Source organism: Hemitrygon akajei, chromosome 21 (genome assembly GCF_048418815.1).
Source record: "Hemitrygon akajei chromosome 21, sHemAka1.3, whole genome shotgun sequence".
Taxonomy (NCBI): Eukaryota; Metazoa; Chordata; class Chondrichthyes; order Myliobatiformes; family Dasyatidae; genus Hemitrygon; species Hemitrygon akajei.
Window position 1 is genome coordinate 23,534,341 of NC_133144.1, and position 24,208 is coordinate 23,558,548.

The following is a 24,208-nucleotide window of genomic DNA, read 5'->3' on the forward strand; positions in this document are numbered from 1 at the left end:
GTTCCAACCTAACACATTCTTCTTTCCCACCAAGGGCTCACTCATTAGCTCTACCACCAACCCATCCATTTCTTGGAGTAACCCAAATGCTTCTAAAATATATTGGTGTCTGCACAATCATCTAAGGGTCCAACAGTCCCAATTTGAATAATGCCATCTCCCCAGATGCAACAGAAGGGAATACATGTTTTAGTCTACCTTGGGCACCACATCAAGAAATTGTGTATGAATACTGACCTATATTTAATGCGTGGCCTGTCTGCTATAGCCCCTTCCATAAGGGAACAGGCTGAAGAATTCTAGTGAGCTCAGTGGTGCTAGTTACAGCACCCGGTACTCTCAGGGCAGCCTTTACTATATTGGTGAGACCCAAAAACAGATGGATCACTCCATCGAGCACCTGTGTTCCATTTGCTACACCAGACAGGATCTCCCTGTGGTCATCCATTCTCACACTAACATGTCTGACCACATGGCCGGATTCAGATTAGAGGAATAGCACCTAGCATCCCACCTTAGTAGTCTCCAAACTAAGAGCAGTTACCAGACGTATTAGCAGTCTTCTGATAACTGCTACCCTCTGTGTAATTCTTTATTTTTCTATGATCCTAATGGCCCCCGTTACTCCATCTCTTTCTCCTTACCCACACAATCCACCCATTGGTTCCTTTTCGTTATTCCATGGTCCACTGTCCTCCCTTTTCATGTTCCATTTTCTTCACTCCTTTGCAGCTTCCACTCTGCACTCTGCAACACTCCAATTCTCTATCACCCTCTTTTTCTTGTGGTCCACTCTCCTCCCTATCAAATTCCTTCCTTTCTAGCCCTTTACCTTTCCTACCCAATACCTAGATCTGCCTATCATCGGCCAGATTTCCCCTCCCTACACCAAGACACCACTTTACATTTGTTATCTCCCCTCATTCTTTCCAGTCCTGATGAATGGGTTTGACCAGAAATATTGAAATGTCCTTATCCCTCCATAAATAAACATGAGAAATCCTGCAGATTCTGGAAATCCAAAGCAGCACACACAAAGTGCTGGAGGAACTCAGCAGGTCAGGCAACTTCTGTGGAAATGACCCTTCTTCAGGACTGGAAAACAAGACAGAAGATGCCAAAATTAAAAGGTTGGGGAGGGGAAGGAGGGTAGCTAGAAGGCAATAGGTGAAACTGGTGGGTAGGAAAGGTAAAGGGCTGGAGAGAAAGGAAGTTGATAGGATGAGAGAGTGGACCATAAGTAAAAGGAAGGAGGATGGAATCCAGGGGGATGTGATAGACAGGTTAGAGGTCAGCATGGGGAATAGAAGAAGGGGGAAGTTTGAGCTGCAAGTTCCATGAAACAAAATAAAGCTGAATTACATTCTGAAATATTTTTATCGTTAAAGGCCTGGGTACTGCACAGGAAACAACAGATCAGACGACAGTAGTAACAACAGAATCAAATACACTAAAAACTGACACTTCACAGTCATCAACTACAGCTGCACAGACAATCACTGCTGGTACACAGGCTTCAACTACAACAGGACCAACAACCACTGCCAGTGTACAGTCATCAACTACTGCTGCATCAACAACCAGTGCAGATGTGCAGTCATCAACTATTGCAGCACAAACAACCACTGCTGGATCACAGTCATCAACCACAGCAGCACAAACAACCACTGCTGGATCACAGTCATCAACCACAGCTGCACCAACAACCACTGCTGGATCACAGTCATCAACCACAGCTGCACCAACAACCACTGTGGGTATACAGTCATCAACAACACCTGGACAAACTACCACCATTGGAATGCAGTCATCAACTACAGCTGCACCAACAACCACCACCGAAACACAGGAATCAACTACAGCTGCACCAACAACCACTGCCAGTGTACAGTCATCAACTACAGAAGCCCAAACAACCACCACTGGAATACAGGAATCAACTACAGCTGACCCAGCAACCACTGGAGGTCCACAGTCATCAACTACATCTGAACCAACAACTGTTACTGCCGTACAGTCATCAACTTCAGTTGGGGCAACGAGCACAGTGGGTATAGAGTCATCAACTACAGCTGGACCAACAACCACCGCTGGAACACAAGAATCAACTACAGTGGTACCAACAACCACCGCCAGTATACAGTCATCAAGTTCAGCAGCACAAACAACCACTGTCAGTGTACAGTCATCAACTACAGAAGACCAAGCAACCACCACTCAAATACAGGAATCAACTACAGCTGGACCAACAACCACTGCCAGTCCACAGTCATCAACTACAGCTGGACCAACAACCACTGGAGGTCCACAGTCATCAACTACAGCTGGACCAACAACCACTGGAGGTCCACAGTCATCAACTACAGAAGCCCAAACAACCACCACTGGAACACAGGAATCAACTACAGTGGTACCAACAACCACTGCCAGTATACAGTCATCAAGTTCAGCAGCACAAACAACCACTGCTGGTGTACAGTCATCAACTACAGAAGCCCAAACAACCACTGTCGGTGTACAGTCATCAACTACAGAAGCCCAAACAACCACCACTCAAATACAGGAATCAACTACAGTTGGACCAACAACCACTGGAGGTCCACAGTCATCAACTACAGAATCCCAAACAACCACCACTGGAACACAGGAATCAACTACAGTGGTACCAACAACCACTGCCAGTATACAGTCATCAAGTTCAGCAGCACAAACAACCACTGCTGGTGTACAGTCATCAACTACAGAAGCCCAAACAACCACCACTCAAATACAGGAATCAACTACAGAAGCCCAAACAACCACCACTCAAATACAGGAATCAACTACAGCTGGACCAACAACCACTGCCAGTCCACAGTCATCAACTACAGAATCCCAAACAACCACCACTGGAACACAGGAATCAACTACAGTGGTACCAACAACCACTGCCAGTATACAGTCATCAAGTTCAGCAGCACAAACAACCACTGCTGGTGTACAGTCATCAACTACAGAAGCCCAAACAACCACTGTCGGTGTACAGTCATCAACTACAGAAGCCCAAACAACCACCACTCAAATACAGGAATCAACTACAGCTGGGCCAACAACCACTGGAGGTCCACAGTCATCAACTACAGAATCCCAAACAACCACCACTGGAACACAGGAATCAACTACAGTGGTACCAACAACCACTGCCAGTATACAGTCATCAAGTTCAGCAGCACAAACAACCACTGCTGGTGCACAGTCATCAACTACAGAATCCCAAACAACCACCACTGGAACACAGGAATCAACTACAGTGGTACCAACAACCACTGCCAGTATACAGTCATCAAGTTCAGCAGCACAAACAACCACTGCTGGTGCACAGTCATCAACTACAGAAGCCCAAACAACCACCACTCAAATACAGGAATCAACTACAGTTGGACCAACAACCACTGGAGGTCCACAGTCATCAACTACAGAATCCCAAACAACCACCACTGGAACACAGGAATCAACTACAGTGGTACCAACAACCACTGCCAGTATACAGTCATCAACTTCAGTAACACAAACAACCACTGTCGGTGTACAGTCATCAACTACAGAAGCCCAAACAACCACCACTCAAATACAGGAATCAACTACAGCTGGACCAACAACCACTGCCAGTTCACAGTCATCAACTACAGCTGGACCAGCAACCACTGGAGGTCCACAGTCATCAACTACAGATGGACCAACAACCACTGGAGGTCCACAGTCATCAACTACAGAATCCCAAACAACCACCACTGGAACACAGGAATCAACTACAGTGGTACCAACAACCACTGCCAGTATACAGTCATCAAGTTCAGCAGCACAAACAACCACTGCTGGTGTACAGTCATCAACTACAGAAGCCCAAACAACCACTGTCGGTGTACAGTCATCAACTACAGAAGCCCAAACAACCACCACTCAAATACAGGAATCAACTACAGAAGCCCAAACAACCACCACTCAAATACAGGAATCAACTACAGCTGGACCAACAACCACTGCCAGTCCACAGTCATCAACTACAGCTGGACCAACAACCACTGGAGGTCCACAGTCATCAACTACAGCTGGACCAACAACCACTGGAGGTCCACAGTCATCAACTACAGAAGCCCAAACAACCACCACTGGAACACAGGAATCAACTACAGTGGTACCAACAACCACTGCCAGTATACAGTCATCAAGTTCAGCAGCACAAACAACCACTGCTGGTGTACAGTCATCAACTACAGAAGCCCAAACAACCACCACTCAAATACAGGAATCAACTACAGCTGGACCAACAACCATTGCCAGTCCACAGTCATCAACTACAGCTGGGCCAACAACCACTGCCAGTATACAGTCATCAACTTCAGTAACACAAACAACCACTGTCGGTGTACAGTCATCAACTACAGAAGCCCAAACAACCACCACTCAAATACAGGAATCAACTACAGCTGGACCAACAACCACTGCCAGTCCACAGTCATCAACTACAGCTGGACCAACAACCACTGGAGGTCCACAGTCATCAACTACAGCTGGACCAACAACCACTGGAGGTCCACAGTCATCAACTACAGAATCCCAAACAAGCACCACTGGAACACAGGAATCAACTACCACTGCCAGTATACAGTCATCAAGTTCAGCAGCACAAACAACCACTGCTGGTGTACAGTCATCAACTACAGAAGCCCAAACAACCACCACTCAAATACAGGAATCAACTACAGCTGGACCAACAACCACTGCCAGTCCACAGTCATCAACTACAGCTGGACCAACAACCACTGGAGGTCCACAGTCATCAACTACAGCTGGACCAACAACCACTGGAGGTCCACAGTCATCAACTACAGAAGCCCAAACAACCACCACTGGAACACAGGAATCAACTACAGTGGTACCAACAACCACTGCCAGTATACAGTCATCAAGTTCAGCAGCACAAACAACCACTGCTGGTGTACAGTCATCAACTACAGAAGCCCAAACAACCACCACTCAAATACAGGAATCAACTACAGCTGGACCAACAACCACTGGAGGTCCACAGTCATCAACTACAGCTGGACCAACAACCACTGGAGGTCCACAGTCATCAACTACGGAAGCCCAAACAACCACCACTGGAACACAGGAATCAACTACAGTGGTACCAACAACCACTGCCAGTATACAGTCATCAAGTTCAGCAGCACAAACAACCACTGCTGGTGTACAGTCATCAACTACAGAAGCCCAAACAACCACCATTCAAATACAGGAATCAACTACAGCTGGACCAACAACCACTGCCAGTCCACAGTCATCAACTACAGCTGGACCAACAGCCACTGGAGGTCCACTGTCAGCAACTACAGAAGCCCAAACAACCACCACTCAAATACAGGAATCAACTACAGCTGGACCAACAACCACTGGAGGTCCACAGTCATCAACTACAGCTGGACCAATAACTGTTACTGCCGTACAGTCATCAACTTCAGTTGGGGCAACGAGCACAGTGTTTATAGAGTCATCAACTGCAGCTGGACAAACAACCACTACTGGTATACAGTCATCAACTACAACTGCACCAACAACCACTGCTGGTATACAAACATCGACTACAGCTGGACCAACAACCACCGCCGGAACACAAGCATCAACTACTGCTGCACCAACTGCCACTGCAGGATCACAGCCATCAACTACAGCAGTTCAAACAACCACAGCTGGATCACAGTCATCAACTACAACTGGACCAGCAACCGCTGCTGGTGTACAGTCATCAACTACAGAAGCCCAAACAACCACCACTCAAATACAGGAATCAACTACAGCTGGGCCAACAACCACTGCCAGTATACAGTCATCAACTTCAGCAGCACAAACAACCACTGTCGGTGTACAGTCATCAACTACAGAAGCCCAAACAACCACCACTCAAATACAGGAATCAACTACAGCTGGACCAACAACCACTGCCAGTCCACAGTCATCAACTACAGCTGGACCAACAACCACTGGAGGTCCACAGTCATCAACTACAGCTGGACCAACAACCACTGGAGGTCCACAGTCATCAACTACAGAAGCCCAAACAACCACCACTCAAATACAGGAAACAACTACAGCTGGACCAACAACCACTGCCAGTATACAGTCATCAAGTTCAGCAGCACAAACAACCACTGCTGGTGTACAGTCATCAACTACAACTGGACCAACAACCACTGCTGGTGTACAGTCATCAACTACAGAAGCCCAAACAACCACCACTCAAATACAGGAATCAACTACAGCTGGACCAACAAGCACCGTTGGACCACAGGCATCAACTACATCTGAACCAACAACTGTTACTGCCGTACAGTCATCAACTTCAGTTGGGGCAACGAGCACAGTGGGTATAGAGTCATCAACTGCAGCTGGACAAACAACCACTACTGGTATACAGTCATCAACTACAACTGCACCAACAACCACTGCTGGTATACAGACATCGACTACAGCTGGTCCAACAACCACCGCCGGAACACAAGCATCAACTACTGCTGCACCAACTGCCACTGCAGGATCACAGCCATCAACTACAGCAGCACAAACAACCACAGCTGGATCACAGTCATCAACTACAACTGAACCAGCAACTGCTGCCGGTATGCAATCATCAACTACAGCAGCACAAACAACCACAGCTGGAACACAGGATTCAACTACAGCTGGACCAACAACCACCGCTGGAACACAAGCATCAACTACTGCTGCACCAACTACCACTGCGGGATCACAGCCATCAACTACAGCAGCAGAAACAACCACTGCTGGTATACTGTCATCAACTACAACTGGACCAGCAACTGCTGCTGGAATGCAATCATCAACTACAGCAGCACAAACAACCACAGCTGGATCACAGTCATCAACTACAGCTGCACCAACAAGCACTGCTGGAACACAGGATTCAACTACTGCTGCACCAACAACTACCACTGGAATACAGGAATCAACTACAGTGGTACCAACAACCACTGCCAGTATACAGTCATCAACTTCAGTAGCACAAACAACCACTGTCGGTGTACAGTCATCAACTACAGAGGCCCAAACAACCACCAATCAAATACAGGAATCAACTACAGCTGGACCAACGACCACTGCCAGTCCACAGTCATCAACTACAGCTGCACCAACAAGCACCGTTGGAACACAAGCATCAACTACTGCTGCACCAACTGCCACTGCAGGATCACAGCCATCAACTACAGCAGCACAAACAACCACAGTTGGATTACAGTCATCAACTACAACTGGACCAGCAACCACTGCTGGTGTACAGTCATCAACTACAGCAGCCCAAACAACCACAGCTGGAACACAGGATTCAACTACAGCAGGACCAGCAACCACTGCTGGAACACAGGCATCAACTACTGCTGCACCAACTACCACTGCGGGATCACAGCCATCAACTACAGCAGCACAAACAACCACTGCCGGTATACTGTCATCAACTACAACTGGACCAGCAACTGCTGCCGGTATTCAATCATCAACTACAGCAGCACAAACAACCACAGCTGGAATACAGGATTCAACTACAGCTGGACCAACAACCACCGCTGGAACACAGGCATCAACTACTGCTGCACCAACTACCACTGCGGGATCACAGCCATCAACTACAGCAGCAGAAACAACCACTGCCGGTATACTGTCATCAACTACAACTGGACCAGTAACCGCTGCTGGTATTCAATCATCAACTACAACAGCACAAACAACCACTGCTGGTATACAAACATCGACTACAGCTGGACCAACAACCACCGCTGGAATACAGGATTCAACTACAGCTGGACCAACAACCACCGCTGGAACACAGGCATCAACTACTGCTGCACCAACTACCACTGCGGGATCACAGCCATCAACTACAGCAGCAGAAACAACCACTGCCGGTATACTGTCATCAACTACAACTGGACCAGTAACCGCTGCTGGTATTCAATCATCAACTACAACAGCACAAACAACCACTGCTGGTATACAAACATCGACTACAGCTGGACCAACAACCACCGCTGGAACACAGGCATCAACTACTGCTGCACCAACTACCACTGCGGGATCACAGCCATCAACTACAGCAGCAGAAACAACCACTGCCGGTATACTGTCATCAACTACAGCTGGACAAACAACCACTGCTGGTGTACAGTCATCAACTACAGCTGGACCAACAACCACTGCCAGTATACAGACATCAACATCAGCAACACAAATAACCACAACCAGTCCACAGTCACCAACTACAGCAGCACAAACAACCACCACTGCAACACAGACATCGGCTACAGCTAGACCAACAACCAATGCTGTTGTACAGTCATCAACTACAGTTGCACAAACAACCACTGCTGGTGAACTTACAATAATTACAGCTCCAATGAGTTTCAGTATAATACAGACCTTTGATGAAGATTTAAATAATCCTGAATCACAGAGATACAAAAGACTTGAAATGGAAGTCCAAAAAGGGGTAAGTTTGGTCATCTTCTCATTCTTTGTAGGCATAAGTTCAAATATCTTTACATCTGTTATTCATCTAATTTATGCTGGTTAGAATGTTAACTAATATTTTTACATTTTTGTGCATTGCTTTGATTTGCTCATTAAATGGAGAATTTATCCTGTTGCTTTTGTGGATAGTCTATGTTTTTACTGGAAGATATGGGTGGAGGTTGAGTGACTAGAAAGTGACAAGCATTTGATAGGAGAAAGAGAAGAAAGGTGAGGTAGTTGGAGTGAAGTGGACACTGGGGCATCTGGAGGGCCCATTTTGGCACAACCTATCTACCAATCAGCTTAGGTTTCTGTTCAACCACCTCCCACTCTTCTTCACTTCAAACTTCTCCACTCTCCAGTCTCAGTCCTGATGCAGGGTTTTGACCTGAAATGTCCTGTCTTCCCCCTTCAATGCTGCTCAGAGTGCTGAGTTCCTCCAGTAGATTCTCTGTTGCTCAGGATTCCAGCATTTCCAGGCTTTAGTGTCTTCTTTCAACAAATTCCTCAAATTAACACTGTGATAGGAGCCCGGAGCGTGCTGCTGGGGGGAGTGGAAAAGACAGATAAGCTGATGCTGTTTAAGAAACTGTTAAACAAACACATGAATACGCAGGGACTGAGGAATCTAGACTATGATTGGGAGAAGAGAATTAGTTAAATGCAGCATGAGACATTGTGCAATGAAAGCCATGTTTGTGTGCTATACTGCTCTCTATTTTATGCTCACTCAATATGAGTTTGAAAGATGTTCAAGCCACTGTTTACTTATCAGAACGATTACAAACAAATCTTAATATAATTATTTCTTTTAAAGCTCAATGATGTTTATAAAGAAACGCCAGGTTATCTACGCTCAAAGGTAAATCGTTTCAGGTAAGGAAGAAGCAATTTGCATGTCACCTTAGAGTCAATTAATTCAGTTTTCTTTCCACTCAAATAAAGGTGAAAGAAAGAGAAAGATGTCAGATTCAGTGTATGTTACAATAGATGATTTAGAGCAGGGGTTCTCAACCTGGTGTCCATGGGCCCTTTGCTTCATGGTATTGGTCCACAGCATACAAAAAGTTTGGGAACCCCTGATTTAGAGAGCTATAGGCCAATCACAGGCAAATGGAACTACCTCAGATGGGCATCTTGGTTGTCATGGAAAATTTGGGCTGATGGGCCTGGTTCCTTTCTTTATTACTGTATGACATACTGACTTAATGGCTGTGTTTTGCAACTGGAGCAGAGAGTTCAATAATATTCAATAGAATTGGGAGATTGGCTCCGTTTAAACATTGGGAAGTCATGGGGTTTGTGGCAGAGCAGTTGGGTTTCCTGACCAGTGATGCAGAAAATAAATTTGAAGTGTCCAGTTCTCAGAATGGAAGGCTGGTTTTACAATGCAATGTCTATTGAACATTAGGATTAAAAGGATTGTTTTTAATCATTAATGCTCTTATTTAAATTACCCTTCCAGTTGTTTTCTTTTGGGACATGAGGGCTCAGCATAGGTGGGAATAAAACACAAAATAATATGAAGTGTTATTCCAAATTAAGGCAGTGTTTCTAGACTCCTGTCTAACTATTGTTCTCAAAATTGTGCTGACTCTGGAATTCTTCGGATATTGAGTTTGCTTTTTAAAATGGCAGTGCACAGAAACACAATGGTTTCCCCTGTTCCAATAATGATGTTGGTTTTAAATGCTTAGATAGTGTTTCAAAGTTTCTAGTCAGGGATTTCAGTCAACTAAAGCTCTGCAAATACAGCACTGCTGAACTCTTAGACAAGATGACTTTTAAGCCACTGGAAGCAGATTTAATAGAGGCATTCTATGGCAACAGCGACCTGGCTTAGATGGCTCAGCTGAGGAAGTGGCAGATGCAGGTGTTGCAAGAGGAAGCTAGGCTGAGAGCTAAACCAACCTGACTGGTGGTACCATCACTTTTCCTGCCCAATGTCCTCTGACTAGAAAATCTACTGAGACTGGGACTGAACACACAGAAAGAGATGAGAAACTGCTGCATTCTGGTTTTCACCAAAAACGTGGCTACGAAACAATATGGTGTTTCAACTAGATGGGATGACTCTATTCCGCGCAGACAGAAGCTCCCTGTCAATGAGGTCCAAAGACGGCAGAATCTTTGCATACATTAACAAAGGTTGATGCACAAACTCATCTGTAGTTAGGAGTCACTGATCTGGGAATATTTAACATCTTACAATTAAATGCCGTTCACGTTACCTGCTCAGGGAGTTTACCCTTGTGTTTATTGATGCTGTTTACATTCCCTCAAGCGCGAATGCCAAGGACACACTGAGAGAGCTTTATGGTATCATCAGCTGTCTACAGAACAAACATCCCGACGGCCTCTTCATAAATACATGAGTCTTCAATCATGTTAACCTGCAGAACGTTTTACCCAAATTCCAGCAATACATCACCATGGCCACTAGGGGCACAAACAGACTGGACGGTGTTTATACAAACAGATGTGGCACTTACAAAGCCATCCCACGCCCTCATCTTGGCTCGTCTGAACACATCTCCATAATGTTAATCCCAGCATACTGGCCACTGCTGAAAATGGAGACACCAGCCAAGAGAACCATCACTGTATGGGCAGATGAGGCAAATCTCTATGCTTCAGGACTGTTCTGAATGGACTGACTGGCAGATGCTCAAGGTGGCTGCCACAAATGGAGAAGAAAAACACCCTGAGAAGTATGCATCACCTGTTGACTAAGTAAGTGCGTAAATGACATTGGTACCTCAAGTACGATCATCTCGTGGTGCAGCCAGAATTCCTGTCTGAACGTCGAGGTGTGCTCCCAACTAAACGTCTGGGATGCTGTCTTCAAGTCCAGTGACACAACAGCTCTCAGAGCAGCCAGGAGAAATCTCATCTTAGTCATCAAAAGGGTTAAGACCACCAACACTCAAGAAATTCAGGGACACTGTCCAATTATGATCCCCAGTGTATGTGGCTGGGCACCAAGGGTATTCAAGGAAAACAGTGTCAAGCGTACCAGTGATGCCTCCCTCCCTGATGCTCTAAACCAACTTTGTGCATGCTTCAAGGCATGTAGGACAATGCTAGCCACTAAAGCTACCCCGCTCCATGGTGAGCAGGCACCGTCTGTAACAGCAGCAGTCACGAGAAGGACTCTGCTGAGAGTCAACTCCCCATAAGGCAGCTGGGCCATAAAATATCCCAAACCAAGTACTTAGGGTGTATGCACACCAGCCCATTAATGTCTCCACGGCCATCTTCAACACTTCACTCATCCAGACTGCTGCCCCCCATGTTTCAAAGCATCCGCCATCATCCCTGCACCAAAACCCTACACCTTCAAAACTAAACGCTATCGCTGGTGGCACTGACAATATTCATCATGAAGTGCTCTGAACGGCTGGTAGTAGCATGTATCAAAAGCTCCATTCCTGTCACATTGGACTCTCAACAATATGCTTACCGACAGGACCACTCTACTACTGATGCCATAGCATCTGTCATGTAACCGGCATCTAAAAAAGCAAGAGCACTTATGTCAGAAAGCTGTTTATGGATTTCAGCTCGGCATTCAACACCATTGTCCCACAGACCCAGGTGAACAAACTCCTACTCCCGGATCTAAATACACCACCGTACAAATGGGTGCGGGTCTTCCTAACCAATAGACGTCAGATAGTCCGACCTCCCCATCATCCTGAACACGGGTAACCCCCACCCCCACCAGGGCTGTGTGCGGACCCATTGCTGTACACTCTGCTCATCAAACACCCGAGTAATCTCATTGCCAAGTTCACACGACGGTAGTGTGGCCCATCACCTAGAATGATGAGGCGGTCTTCAGAGAGGAGGTGGAAGATCTCGAGGCTGGTGCCAGGTGAATAAGCTCTTCTTCAATGTCAACAAGACAAAGAAGATGGTTATCAACTTCAGGAGAACTGGCACCGCTGATACCCCTTGTTACATCGGCGGCACAGCAGTGGAAGCCGCAGGCAGTTTCAACCGCTGGGACTGTACTCTTCGCACAACACATTATGCATCCCAGAACTCATTAGACACAATCAAGCACCTCTACTTTTGGAGGAGGCTGGACTTGACACATCTATACCGTTCCACAGATGCACAGCAGTGAGCGTCCTAACAAGCTGCATCACCCTTGGTACGGAAACTGCTCCGTGGCGGATAGGAGGGCTCCACAACGGGTAGTCAAAACTGTCCAACGCATCACTGGGACCAGCTGCTGTAAAAGGGCCAGTGTCATCAAAAAGCATCCCACCCACTTTGCTCATGCAGCATCCATGCCAGGACTACCAGAACAATTACTTCCCCCAGCAGTAAGGCTGATCAACACCTTGACCCATTAACCCACCACTCCACCTCCCTGACTGCCGCTACTTTATCCTTCCCCATCAGGCACAGTCACACCTGTGCCCAGCATCAATTGGTGGACATAGCGTCAATCTATATGTATAAGCTATCTTACCTACTTATATTTATAATGTTTATTATTGTTATTGTGTTCTTTATCTTATTGTGGTTTTTTTTTTGATCCGGAGTAACAATTATTTTGCTCCTCTTTATACTGGAAGTGACACTAAACAATCCTGAATCTTGAACATTTCACCATACAAACTTATTTCTCTTTTCTAGACGTGGATCCATTGTTACAGACTGCTCCCTGATTTTCAACCGTACAGCCCCAAGACCATCTAATTCGGAAGTGGTAAAGATATTTGCCAGCCAGCTGATGAATGGCACAAATTTGGGGAACCTAACAATTAATCGTGCAACCATCCAATCTGGTAGTAAGTATCAAAAATACACAGCAACTCTCATATGTAAGGGATTTGAACTTGAGGAAACGACCCTTCAATCCCTTCCTGACACAACCAATGTTGCCACCTTGTCAATGAATAAATAACTTGCACTTCAGTACATACAACTGATTAAATCATAGATCGTAGAGAGATACAGTAAAGATACAGCCCACCGACTTCATACTCTCCATCAACCACCCCGAGACTTCATTCCTATATTGATCTCTTATTCTTGTTTTACCTCACATCCTCATCAGTTGCTCCCAAGACTCCACACCCTCTTGCACATGAGAGGAAACTTGCAATTGCCAGTTAACCTATCGACATGCATGTTGTTATGAGGTGGCAGAAAACCCACGCTGCCGCAGGAAGAACGCGCAAACCCTACATCAACAGCACCAAAGATTAGGATTGAACCAAGGACTCTGGCACTGTGAGGCAATGGTCCTATGTGGTGCACCCTTGCTTCAGAGTGATCAATATTGCTGACTTATGTAGGCAGGATTCCATTAGTTTCATGCATATAGGCACCACCATGTACCAGTTTATTTGGAGGTTTGCTGAAGAGGGCAAAGTCCAAGGAGAGGTGACAAGGGGTTTGGGTATCTGAAGTTTTGGTACCTCCGGTACTTAATAAAATAGCCACTGAGTGCAACTTTGTGGTCTTCTGCTGTTGTTGCTCGTCCACTTCAAAGTTCGACGTGTTGTGCGTTCAGAGATGCTCTTCTGCACACCACTGTTGTAACACATTGTTATTTGAATTACTGTTGCCTTCCTGAAAGCTTGAACCCTTCTGGCCATTATCTTTTCACCTCTCTCATTAACAAGGTGTTTTTGCCCACACAACTACCAGTCATTGGATTTTTGTTGTTGTTGTGTTTTTGCACTATTCTCTGTAAACTCAAGAGACTGTTGTGCATGAAAATCCCAGTGGGTCAGCAATTTCTGAAATACTCAAGACACCCTGTTTGGCACCAAAACTCATTCCATGGTCAAAGTCATCTAGATCACATTCTATCTCTTTCTGACATTTGATCTGAACAATAATTGATTACGTCTGCATGTTCTTATAGAAAATGTTACTGCTGTATGACTAGCTGATTAGATACTTGCGTTAATGAGCAGGTATACAGGTATACCTAATAAAGTGGCCACTAAGTGTATATCTATTGTTTGTTCTTCAGATAACACTCTGAACAATTTGGTCCCAATTTCTTTGAATGTTACCTTTGTAATAGAGAATAGCACTTTTAATACCAACCTCACAGTCACCAGTTCTGATGAATTTACAACCCTGAAGAAATCAGTGATAAATTGGGTAAGTAATGATAAGTTTCACACTGATTCTGTTCATTTTTTCAAATGCAGGTTCAAACAGTTTCCATTAAGTGTAAAGTTTGTCTAACTGACCTTTTCATTTGATCAAACAGCTTGAAAGTGTTTTGTCTTCTGAATTTGGTGAAAACTCCACATCCAATTATACTGTTGATTTCAGGTACGTCTCCTTCAAATTACTCTTCTGTGTTGTGTCTGATCAAAGAACCTAAGAAAATATGAGCAGGAGTTGGCCACTCAGTCCCTCAAGAATGCCCAGTGACTCTTTACGATCATGCTTCACTCCTCTTCTGTGGCAGTTCCCCATATTTCTTGGTCTTTCTTTGACTTCCTCTTTGTATCTCCAGCCTCCACAACTGAGATAAGGAATTCTGGAGGTTAACTGTTCTCTGTGAGAAGATTAAGTCCTCATGAATGGTTTTGGCCCAAAACATCAACTGTTTATTCCTCTCTGACCTGCTGACTTCCTCCAGCATTTTGTCTGTATTACTCTGCAAGAAGAAACTCCTCTGCAGCCTGGTTTACTAATCTAACTTTTTGTAGCCTGATACATGGATTGAGCTGCGTGACCAAGTACAAATGTTGCAGCAGAGTTTTGCCTTTCATTGGCTGATCACTGTCAAGGTAGGAACCAGAAAAACAGCATGATAGAGTCACTCCTGTTAAAATATTCATAGGAAACAGAACAGTGCAGCACGATACATGTCCTATGGTCCATGTTGTTGTGCTGCTCTTTTAGCTTACTTGGAGATCAATCTAAACATTTCCTCCCACATAGCTCTCCTTTTTTCTCCCATAATTTTACAAACGTTCATCATGTCTCCTGATGCTCCAAAGGAAATAACCCAAGTTTGACCAACTTCTCCGTATAGCTAATACCTCTATTCCAGGCAACATCCTGGTGAACTTCTCCTGCAGTTGCTCCAGAGTCTTCATACCTTTCCAGTAATGGAGTGACTAGAACTGCCCCACAATGCTGCAAATGTGTCCTAACCAAAATTTTACACATGACAGACAGACAACTCGCCAAAACAATTATAGATTACATATTAGGGCCAACTCTAGTGAGAAAAATGGCCTACAGTCCCATTTAGGAAATTGACTGTTTTTTAAAACAAAAGGTTACCATTCAGCCCATTGACCTTATTCTAGTTGCTAGTACACCAATCTCATCAGTAGCCTCCCTCCACTCTTTCCCTGTAATGATTCTGATGAAGGGCCATTGCCCTGAACTGTTAACTCTTCAAATGATATCCAGAGATTTCTGCAGGAACATCAGTTTGAGATATTAATAAATGCAAGATTGCACTTTGTATCGGCTGCCTAAGCTATTGAGCGTTTCAAGAACCTGATAGTTTTATTTCAGGTTTCCAGCATAATGATTTTTTCCCCCAGTTTCATTCACTAATGAGATCAGCTTCCCTTTGTTTAAACTCTTGGCACCCATCCAATCTTTGTAGTGGTAGTTGATAGAGTTATTCCTATGCCACTAAGTCAGCCACTCCCTGATATGAGGAGCTCACGTACTGTACAAGCACAGCTGTCAGTAAGCACACACAAAATGCAGGAGGAACTCAGCAAGCCAGACAGCATCTATGGAAAAGAGTACACAGCTGAGAATTCAGAGTAAGAGGGGTGGGGGAGTGGGGAGAAGCCTTCCTCCACACCCTCAGCCTTCTTACTCTGACTTCTCATCTATTTTCTCCAGTCCTCATGAAGGGCCTGAAACGTCAACTCTTTTTCCATGGAGGCTGTCTGGCCTGCACCATTTTGTGTGTGTTGCTTGGATTTCCAGCATCCACAGATTTTCTTGCGTTTCTGATTTATCAGTAAGGTTCAGCTGAGCATCCAGCAAAAAAAATGAGGAAAACAAAGAGAGAGAGCGAGACCATTAGAAACAAAGAGAAAGACAGATATAATGTTAGAAATTCTTTTTTATGTTGATGTAAGGAGCATAAACATATGTGCTCAAGTAAAGTGAACTGAACCGCTCAATTTTAGAGACTATAATTTCAATGCAGTTCGATAGACACAAGTGCACATCTAGTTTTTCTTATTTTTTCCCAAGAAGGGGAGATATAATGGTAGTTAATAGTGTTAGAACATCGAACATAGAAGTATAGCCCAGAAACCGGCCATTTGGACCAGAAGGCTGTGCCGAACTAGCTAAAAAGCAAATCAAAAACACCCAGACACTAATCCCTCCTACTTACCTAATGTCCATATCCCTCCATCTTCCTCACATTTGTATGTTATTCCTATGCCACTCACATGGGAGGAGTTCACATACTGTACAAGCGGAGCTATCAATAAAGTTTAGTTGAGTATCCTGCACGCTGGTGTGCTCCACACTATCCCTCAATAATGAATGCAACAAACTTGTCCATCTCTATCAAATCCATTACAGTCAGGATGACACAGTGGTGCAGTTAGTAGAGTCGCTGCCTTGCAGCTTCAATGACCCAGGTTCAGTCCTGATCTCTGGTGCCACTGTGTGGGGGGTTGCTTCTTCTCCCTGTGACCTGCCTTTGTGTGGAACAAGTTTCCTGCTGAGTTGAAGGGTTGGTTTCCATGCTGAATGCAGGAACCCAGGATAACCAATGTACAGCAAGGTATCAAGATTGAACCAAAGTTCCTCACTGCACAAAAATACATACAACATTATATAGAAACAAAGCTTTGTAGATACAAGCAATGCTGATGGAAACAGCTAGTGACTAGTGGTGTGCCACAGGGATTGATGCTGGGTCCATTGTTGTTTATCATCTTGATGCACCATCAATAACTCACTCTGAGACATGAAGGTGAGATATCGGCTTTTATTGACTGGAAGAAAGAACAAGCAGTAGTTGACCACCATACTACATCCTGGAGACTGAGGGCCGGGCTCAGGCCTCAATCGCCTTTATGCCGGGGTCTGTGGGAGGAGCCACGGTCAGTGGGAGGGGCCACAGGAGCAGTCAGCAGGGGGCATGTCCAGACAGGTATATGTAGTTCACCACACATCTACTGTGTATTAATGATTTGGATGATAATCTGGTAAACAGGATCAACAAATCTACAGATGACTCTAAGAGTGAGGACATAGATCTGGAGCAAATTGGCAGATGGGATTTAATGCGGGCAAATATGAGGTGTTGCACTTTAACAGAACATTCCAGGAAAGGACGTACAGAATGAATGGTACGGCACTGAACAAAGGGATTTGGGAATGCAGATCTATAATTCATTCAAAGTAGCATCACAAGTAGACAGGGTCGTAAAGAGATCTTCTGGCACATTGGTCTTCATAAATCAGGGCATCGAGTACGGGCATTTTCTCCTGTTTGTGTTTCCGGCATCTGCCGATGTTTTCTCATTTGTGTATTAGTACAAGAATTGGCATATTATGTTGAAGGTATATAAGATGCTATTAAAGCTGAATTTTGAGTATTGTATGCAGTTCTGGTTACTTCTCCACAGGAAAAGTACTGATTAGCTTGATAGAGTGCTGAGAAAACTTACACAGATGTTACCAGCATTTGAGGACCTGAGTTGTAGGGAAAGGTTGAATATGTCAGGACTTTATTCCCTGGAGCATAGGAGATTAAGAGGAGATTAAATAGAGGTATAGAAATTTACAGGGGTAAATACACACAGGCTATTCCCTCTGAGGTTGGGTGAGAATAGAAGTAGAGGTCATACTATAGGTTTTGTGTGAGAGGTAAAATACTGAAGGGAACCTGAGGTGGAACTTCTCCCTCAGAAGGTGGTGCAAGTGTGGTACTGGTTGCCAGCAGGGGTGGTAAATGTGGTTTAATTGAATCATTTAAGGGAAGTCTAAATAAGTGCATCAATGAGCTGAGTATGGAGCGATATGGTCCAGGTGCTGGTAGGCACAAAGCAGGTCGGCATGAACTAGATAGGTTGAAGGGGCTCCTTCTGTGCTTTATAACTCTATGAGGACTCGACTCAGTGACCAACTTCTGGTCTTGTTTCTATTTCAGCAATGTTACATCAATGGTGAAGGTGAATGCAAATGTCCAGATCACCACTGAGAAACCTGAGAACACACAACAGCTGCTTAATTTACTTATTAAAAATATTGGAACTTCAGGCTTCGACATCATCAGATCTAGTGTAGATGTAAACGGTAAGTCTCCAGTTGCGTTTGACATTTTATTCCATGGTTCATGGCATCACTCTTTCTGTAATTGGCCTGCCAGATTGTAGTTACATAGTCAAACCCCAGCTACATGTCCTGTATGCTCAATTTCTATTCCTATAAAATAGAAACCTTGTGAATATCGCACAATCACACCAAACCTCTCTGTGGTAAGTTACACTGTAGACTTGACCTAGATATGACATTCGCCAATAAGTGTTCATAATGCTTACGTTTTTATGAAGTTTTTGTATTTTATATACTTAGGACCTGCGTGCATTTCCTCCACACTACTTTTTATCCCAGCTTTGCCTTTTACATTTACACTCCCTCAATACTGTAATTTGTAATGTTAGAAGTCCTCGTCATATGATGCAAAGTAAAAGGTGACAGGCTGTAACTGATAGTTAACTCTGTGGAGGAAGCTCCCCCTCAGAGCAGAATCTTACAGGATTCTGCTTCTCCTATCTGCTTCTATCCGGTTTACTATTTTGATATCAAACATAAATCATAGGTCGTGCCACACGTAACTTTTCATAAGACATGGAAACAGAATCCAGCCATTCAGCCCATCAAGACTGCTCCAGCATTCCATTATACCTGATTGATTACCTTTCTCCTGCCTTATCCTCATAATCTTTGGCACCCTTACTAATCAAAAACCTCTCAATCGTCGCTTTAAATATACCCAATGACCTGACCTCCACAGCTATCCTTGGCAATGAATTCTACAGATTCACCACACTGCGGCTGAGGAACTTCCTCCTCTTCTCTGTTATAAAGTCACATCCTTCTATTCTGAAGCTGTGCAGTCTGTTCCCTGATTTGCCCACTGTAGGAAACTTACTAGCCATTGGGAAATGGATGAAATGTTCACAGGAGAAGAAATCCAATTGGAAAATAAAATATTGGTGGCTAATACATATTTTCAGGCAATGAACTCTTCCGACATGAAGTGTTTATATCTAATTGCCAATTTAATGCAGAAGCTGATCACAAAGAATAAAGAACATCAAGGCTTGACAAACCGTTGTCCCTCTTCCTGCAGGTGCGCGTCTTTCTGTTGAGAAGTTTCTAATTCAACTTCACTTTACAAATGAGGAGTTTACAGATGAACTCAACGACAGAGCATCCCCCAAGTTCCAAAATGTCAGCACCAGAATTACAAGAGTGGTACGTACTCCATTTAAATGGAGATGCTGTGTGAAGATAATATCTGACTTTCTTTAACTAGTACACTTCTTACAGCTTGAAGTAAAGCTGAATTAAGTTGTCTTATTATATACCTAGCAATGACCAAAACTTCAATGTAGCCTTGAGTCAGGCACTGTAGGTGAAATAAGCAGATGCCCTGTGATTTTCTATTTATTTTCACCTATTTTATTGAATGAGAGATGAAGACGTTAGGTCTTTGTTGTATCTGCAAATGTATGGCATGGTAACATAGACACAGGGTGCAACATTTCTGAAATTTGGTTGGATTGAGGTCAATTTGCATATGTAACATTTTGCATGTTAATCACACAGATACTTTGACCTTTAATGGTCCAACTTTCTTCTCCTGCAAGTGCCAACGTCCATGTGAGCAGGAGTTCTCAGATGCCTGAGAGATAGATCAGGGAATATTATGGAAGCTCTGCACAGTTCATCCTTCACAACAGTTGGGTGTAAAATGATGTGAAACGGCAGGATGAGGGGAGCGGGTGGAGGCAAAGCAGAAGTGATGATTTTAAGGGCAATCACGCTTGGTCTGCTATTTGGGCAATCTGTGAAAACAGGCTCTGTACATACCCAGAGGCTCATTCCCAGTGTGAACAAGAATATTAGCCTGAGATGACAATACTCACAAATTGTGAGATGAGCTCCACAAAGAAGCACTCATGGAAGCTATCAGCAATTGTCACAGTTAAATTTGAGTTTATTGTGATATGCCCATGTACGCACAGGTGCAATTGAAAACTCACCTGCAGCAGCATCACAGGCACATAACACCAGGCAAAATGCATTCACAAGAGAAACATACATCTAGTGGTCATTTCATTAGGGACAGGAGTGGAACCTGGCTTAGTCTTCTGTTACAGTATCTCATCCAGAATTAGATTTAATAACACCAGCATATGTCATGAAACTTGTTAACTTTGTTAACTTTGCAGGACAATGTAATGCATGATAATAGAGAGAAAAAAAACCTGTGAGTTATGGTTTAAGTTAAATAATTATGATTGTTAAATTAAATAAGCAGTGCAAAAAAAAATGTAGTGAGGTAGTGTTCATAGGCTCAATGTCCATTCAGAAATCAGGATGGCAGAGGGGAAGAAGTGGTTCCTGAATTGTTGAATATGTGCCTTCAGGCTTCTGTACCTCCTTCCTGATGGTAACAATGAGAAGAGGGCATGTGCAGGGTGGTGGGGGTCCCTAATGATGGACGCTGCCTTTTTTGAGGTACTGCTCCTTGAAGATGTTCTGGATACTACGGAGGCTAGACCCTTTGATGGAGCTGACTTCAAGCTTCAACGTGTTTTGCATTGGGAGATGCTCTTTATTGCATGGTTACTTGATTTATTGTTACCTTAATTTGGGGAATGCCATGGATTATAGATTCTATGATTAAGGGCTTTGCCCAAATTAAAATCCAACCCCTTTACATAAAACTCCGATAAATAGTGAAGGTGCATGATTTAATCTTTGAGTCTGTTCCAGCTGGTATTTTCTTTATTATTGTCATGTGTATTGAGATACAGTGAAGAGCATTTGTTTGCATGCCATCCAGAAAGACCATGCTATAGATTAATACATCAATGTAGTATAAAAGGGGAAAGAAACAACAAAATGCAGAATTTTACTCCATTGCAGTACATTGTGACGGGTGGTGGGGGTGGGGGGGGTATGTCTCCTCCAGAGGAGGTGTAAGGTGCTCCTTCCTTCCCCTAGCTTTGTATCCCATAAAGTTCAAGTTGAAGTTTATTGTTATTTGACAGTACATATATAAAAACAAACAAAAAGACGTTCCTCCGGACCACAGTACACCCACAAAACATATATCATACACAGCATATAAAGTAAAATATTACTACAAATAATAAGCTAATAAAATATAATTCAAAGTGCATGTAGTAAACAGCACAGGTAAACAGAAAATAGTAGACAGCTCATTGTCCAAGTGGCAAGACCTTGGTGCAACAGAATATTCATTAGTCTCACAGCCTGATGGAAGAAGTTGGAACAACTTCTGGCAGTCCTAGTCCTGATGCTCCTGTACTTCCTTGCTGATGGTAGCGAGTCAAAGAAATTATGGGATGGATGGTAAGGATGCCTTGGGCTCATTGTATTTAATGCTCCCGGTAAACGTCACAAATGAGGGGAGGGAGACCTTGGATGATTCTCTCAATGGTTTATATTATCTTCTGTGGAATCTCGTGGTCCAATGCCTTGCAGCTTCCACAGTGCATATTGATGCAGCCAGACAAAGCACACTTGATGGTTCACCTATAAGAATTTGTTAGAATAGAGACAGAGAGCCATACATACCTCAATCTTCTCAGAAAGTGTGGTCGCCTCGCAGCCTTCTTGACTAATGAGGTAGTGTTGTGAACTCCATCTGGACTTCCTGAGTGTTAAAATTTCTCAGAAACCCTCATGTGCCTTCACATCATTCAAAGTTTTGCATTGGGACCTTCGATACTGAGGCAGATTGCCGCAAATGGAAGTTAATGAAACCCTAGGAGATTCAGTTTTTCCTTTGGATGCACAAACTAAGCAGTACTTGCTTCATTCTGTGGTGTAAGAGCACAGAATTTTACAAATTCAGAGGAAAAGGTGGGAGCAAACATCACCTCACTTGTAGATTTAGAAAAATGTCAGGCTGATTCACTGCTCTGGCTATGCTAAAATATCTCCCACTTTTGTTCTGTGCTTTAGGTGAACAGTATCTTTAGAAACAACTCCAATTACGTTGACGTCGTAATTCTAGGATTTGCGTAAGTACCATTCTCATCCATCACTCAGAGAGAAAAATTATGCTTCAAAATCTTGTGCAATTCATTATGGTTATGAAGTTATCCTTTTTATCTTAAAGGCACTCTGTGTTTAGCAGAGTAGAGTTGTGTAAACCCAGGGTATTAGTGGGGAAGTGTGGGACCATTGTTGATGATTTCTTCATCAACCTACCAAGAAAACTCTTCCCTGCTACTGTTTCTGTCCTCTACACTTTGTTTCAAAGGTGAATTTTCATCTGCTTCCAGAAATATTATTGCAGTAACAAAAAACACTTTGTACTTTGACCAACACAGATGAAAATTTCCAGGAAGACTGTTTAGGGGACAGGGCCTTACGTAAGAGCACAGACATACAAAACAGAAGCAGGCAAAGTACCCAACACGTCCATGTTGCTCCATCTGAGCCATATCCTGTCTTGTCTTAATCTATCAAGGTAGCTTTCTACTTGCTTCTCCTTCAAAGGTTTGTTCAGTTTCTCTTAATACATCAAAACTTATCACCCCAGTCACTCCCTGAGAGAGCAAACTGCATACTCTCCCACTTTGTGTTAAGACATTTCATCTCAATTCCCCATCAGGTTCCTTTTCACCCATTTTATACTGATGGCTGGTTATCCTGGTTATTTTCTATCTAGGCGGAAAAATTTACTCTTCTCTCCTCACCTCGTTTATTCTTCTAACCCCGTCCAAAATTCCACTGGCAATGCACTTGACGTGTTTTAAGTTGATTTATACAGCCAAACAATTTTCCAAGGCAACTGAATACTATCAGAATCATGAGGCTAGGCTGACCTCACACTCTGAAACATGGGGGAATGAAAATCTTCATCTCAACTCCAGCAGAAGGCAGCTCACCACCACCTTCTGCAGGTCAGCTATAGGCAGACTCACCCTTTGAGTGAATGAAATAAGAAGTTATGAACACTGGCAGAAGAGGGAGGGAACGGGGAACTTTTTAACTGAGTAAAAATAAGAGATAAATAGTAGAGAAATGGTGGAATAGCCGTGGTGAGGTGAGATGAGGTGAATGCTCTTTGGAAGACATTGTGGGTGGGGTGAGAGGCAGGTACTAATATTGGAATGGAGTCATAAAAGACTGAGACATCAGTATGCAGATCTTGTTTTCCCCCATTACCCATTAGGACGTAGCGAGACAAATAATCACGATATCAAATAAATTTTCATCAAATCATGTATAGCCTACAGTTCTTTTTATTATCCATTAATATTTTATGTGCTGTATGTGATCTATGTCTTACGTGCTATACTATTGTCCCCAAGGAACGTTGTTTCACTTAGCTGCAAACATCCTTATGGTTGAATGACGATAAACTTGAACTTGTACTTGAACTGAA

The 24,208-nt window shown here is 43.8% G+C and overlaps 1 protein-coding gene across 7 annotated transcripts in view; it reads left to right on the forward strand.

Moving 5' to 3' along the window:
* The window catches only part of LOC140714163 (uncharacterized), a 54,387-nt gene that overhangs the window by 22,138 nt on the left and 8,041 nt on the right, over positions 1-24,208 (forward strand). For 2 of the 7 annotated variants that reach the window (XM_073025020.1, XM_073025019.1), the window contains exons 3-10: positions 1,389-8,539; positions 9,380-9,438; positions 13,213-13,367; positions 14,564-14,697; positions 14,810-14,874; positions 18,701-18,846; positions 19,907-20,031; positions 22,777-22,835. In XM_073025020.1, the coding sequence (XP_072881121.1) occupies positions 1,389-8,539; positions 9,380-9,438; positions 13,213-13,367; positions 14,564-14,697; positions 14,810-14,874; positions 18,701-18,846; positions 19,907-20,031; positions 22,777-22,835 (7,894 nt within the window). The remainder of the gene's footprint in view (positions 1-1,388; positions 8,540-9,379; positions 9,439-13,212; positions 13,368-14,563; positions 14,698-14,809; positions 14,875-18,700; positions 18,847-19,906; positions 20,032-22,776; positions 22,836-24,208) is intronic. The other 5 variants (XM_073025022.1, XM_073025021.1, XM_073025026.1 and 2 more) reach the window with 5 other exon arrangements.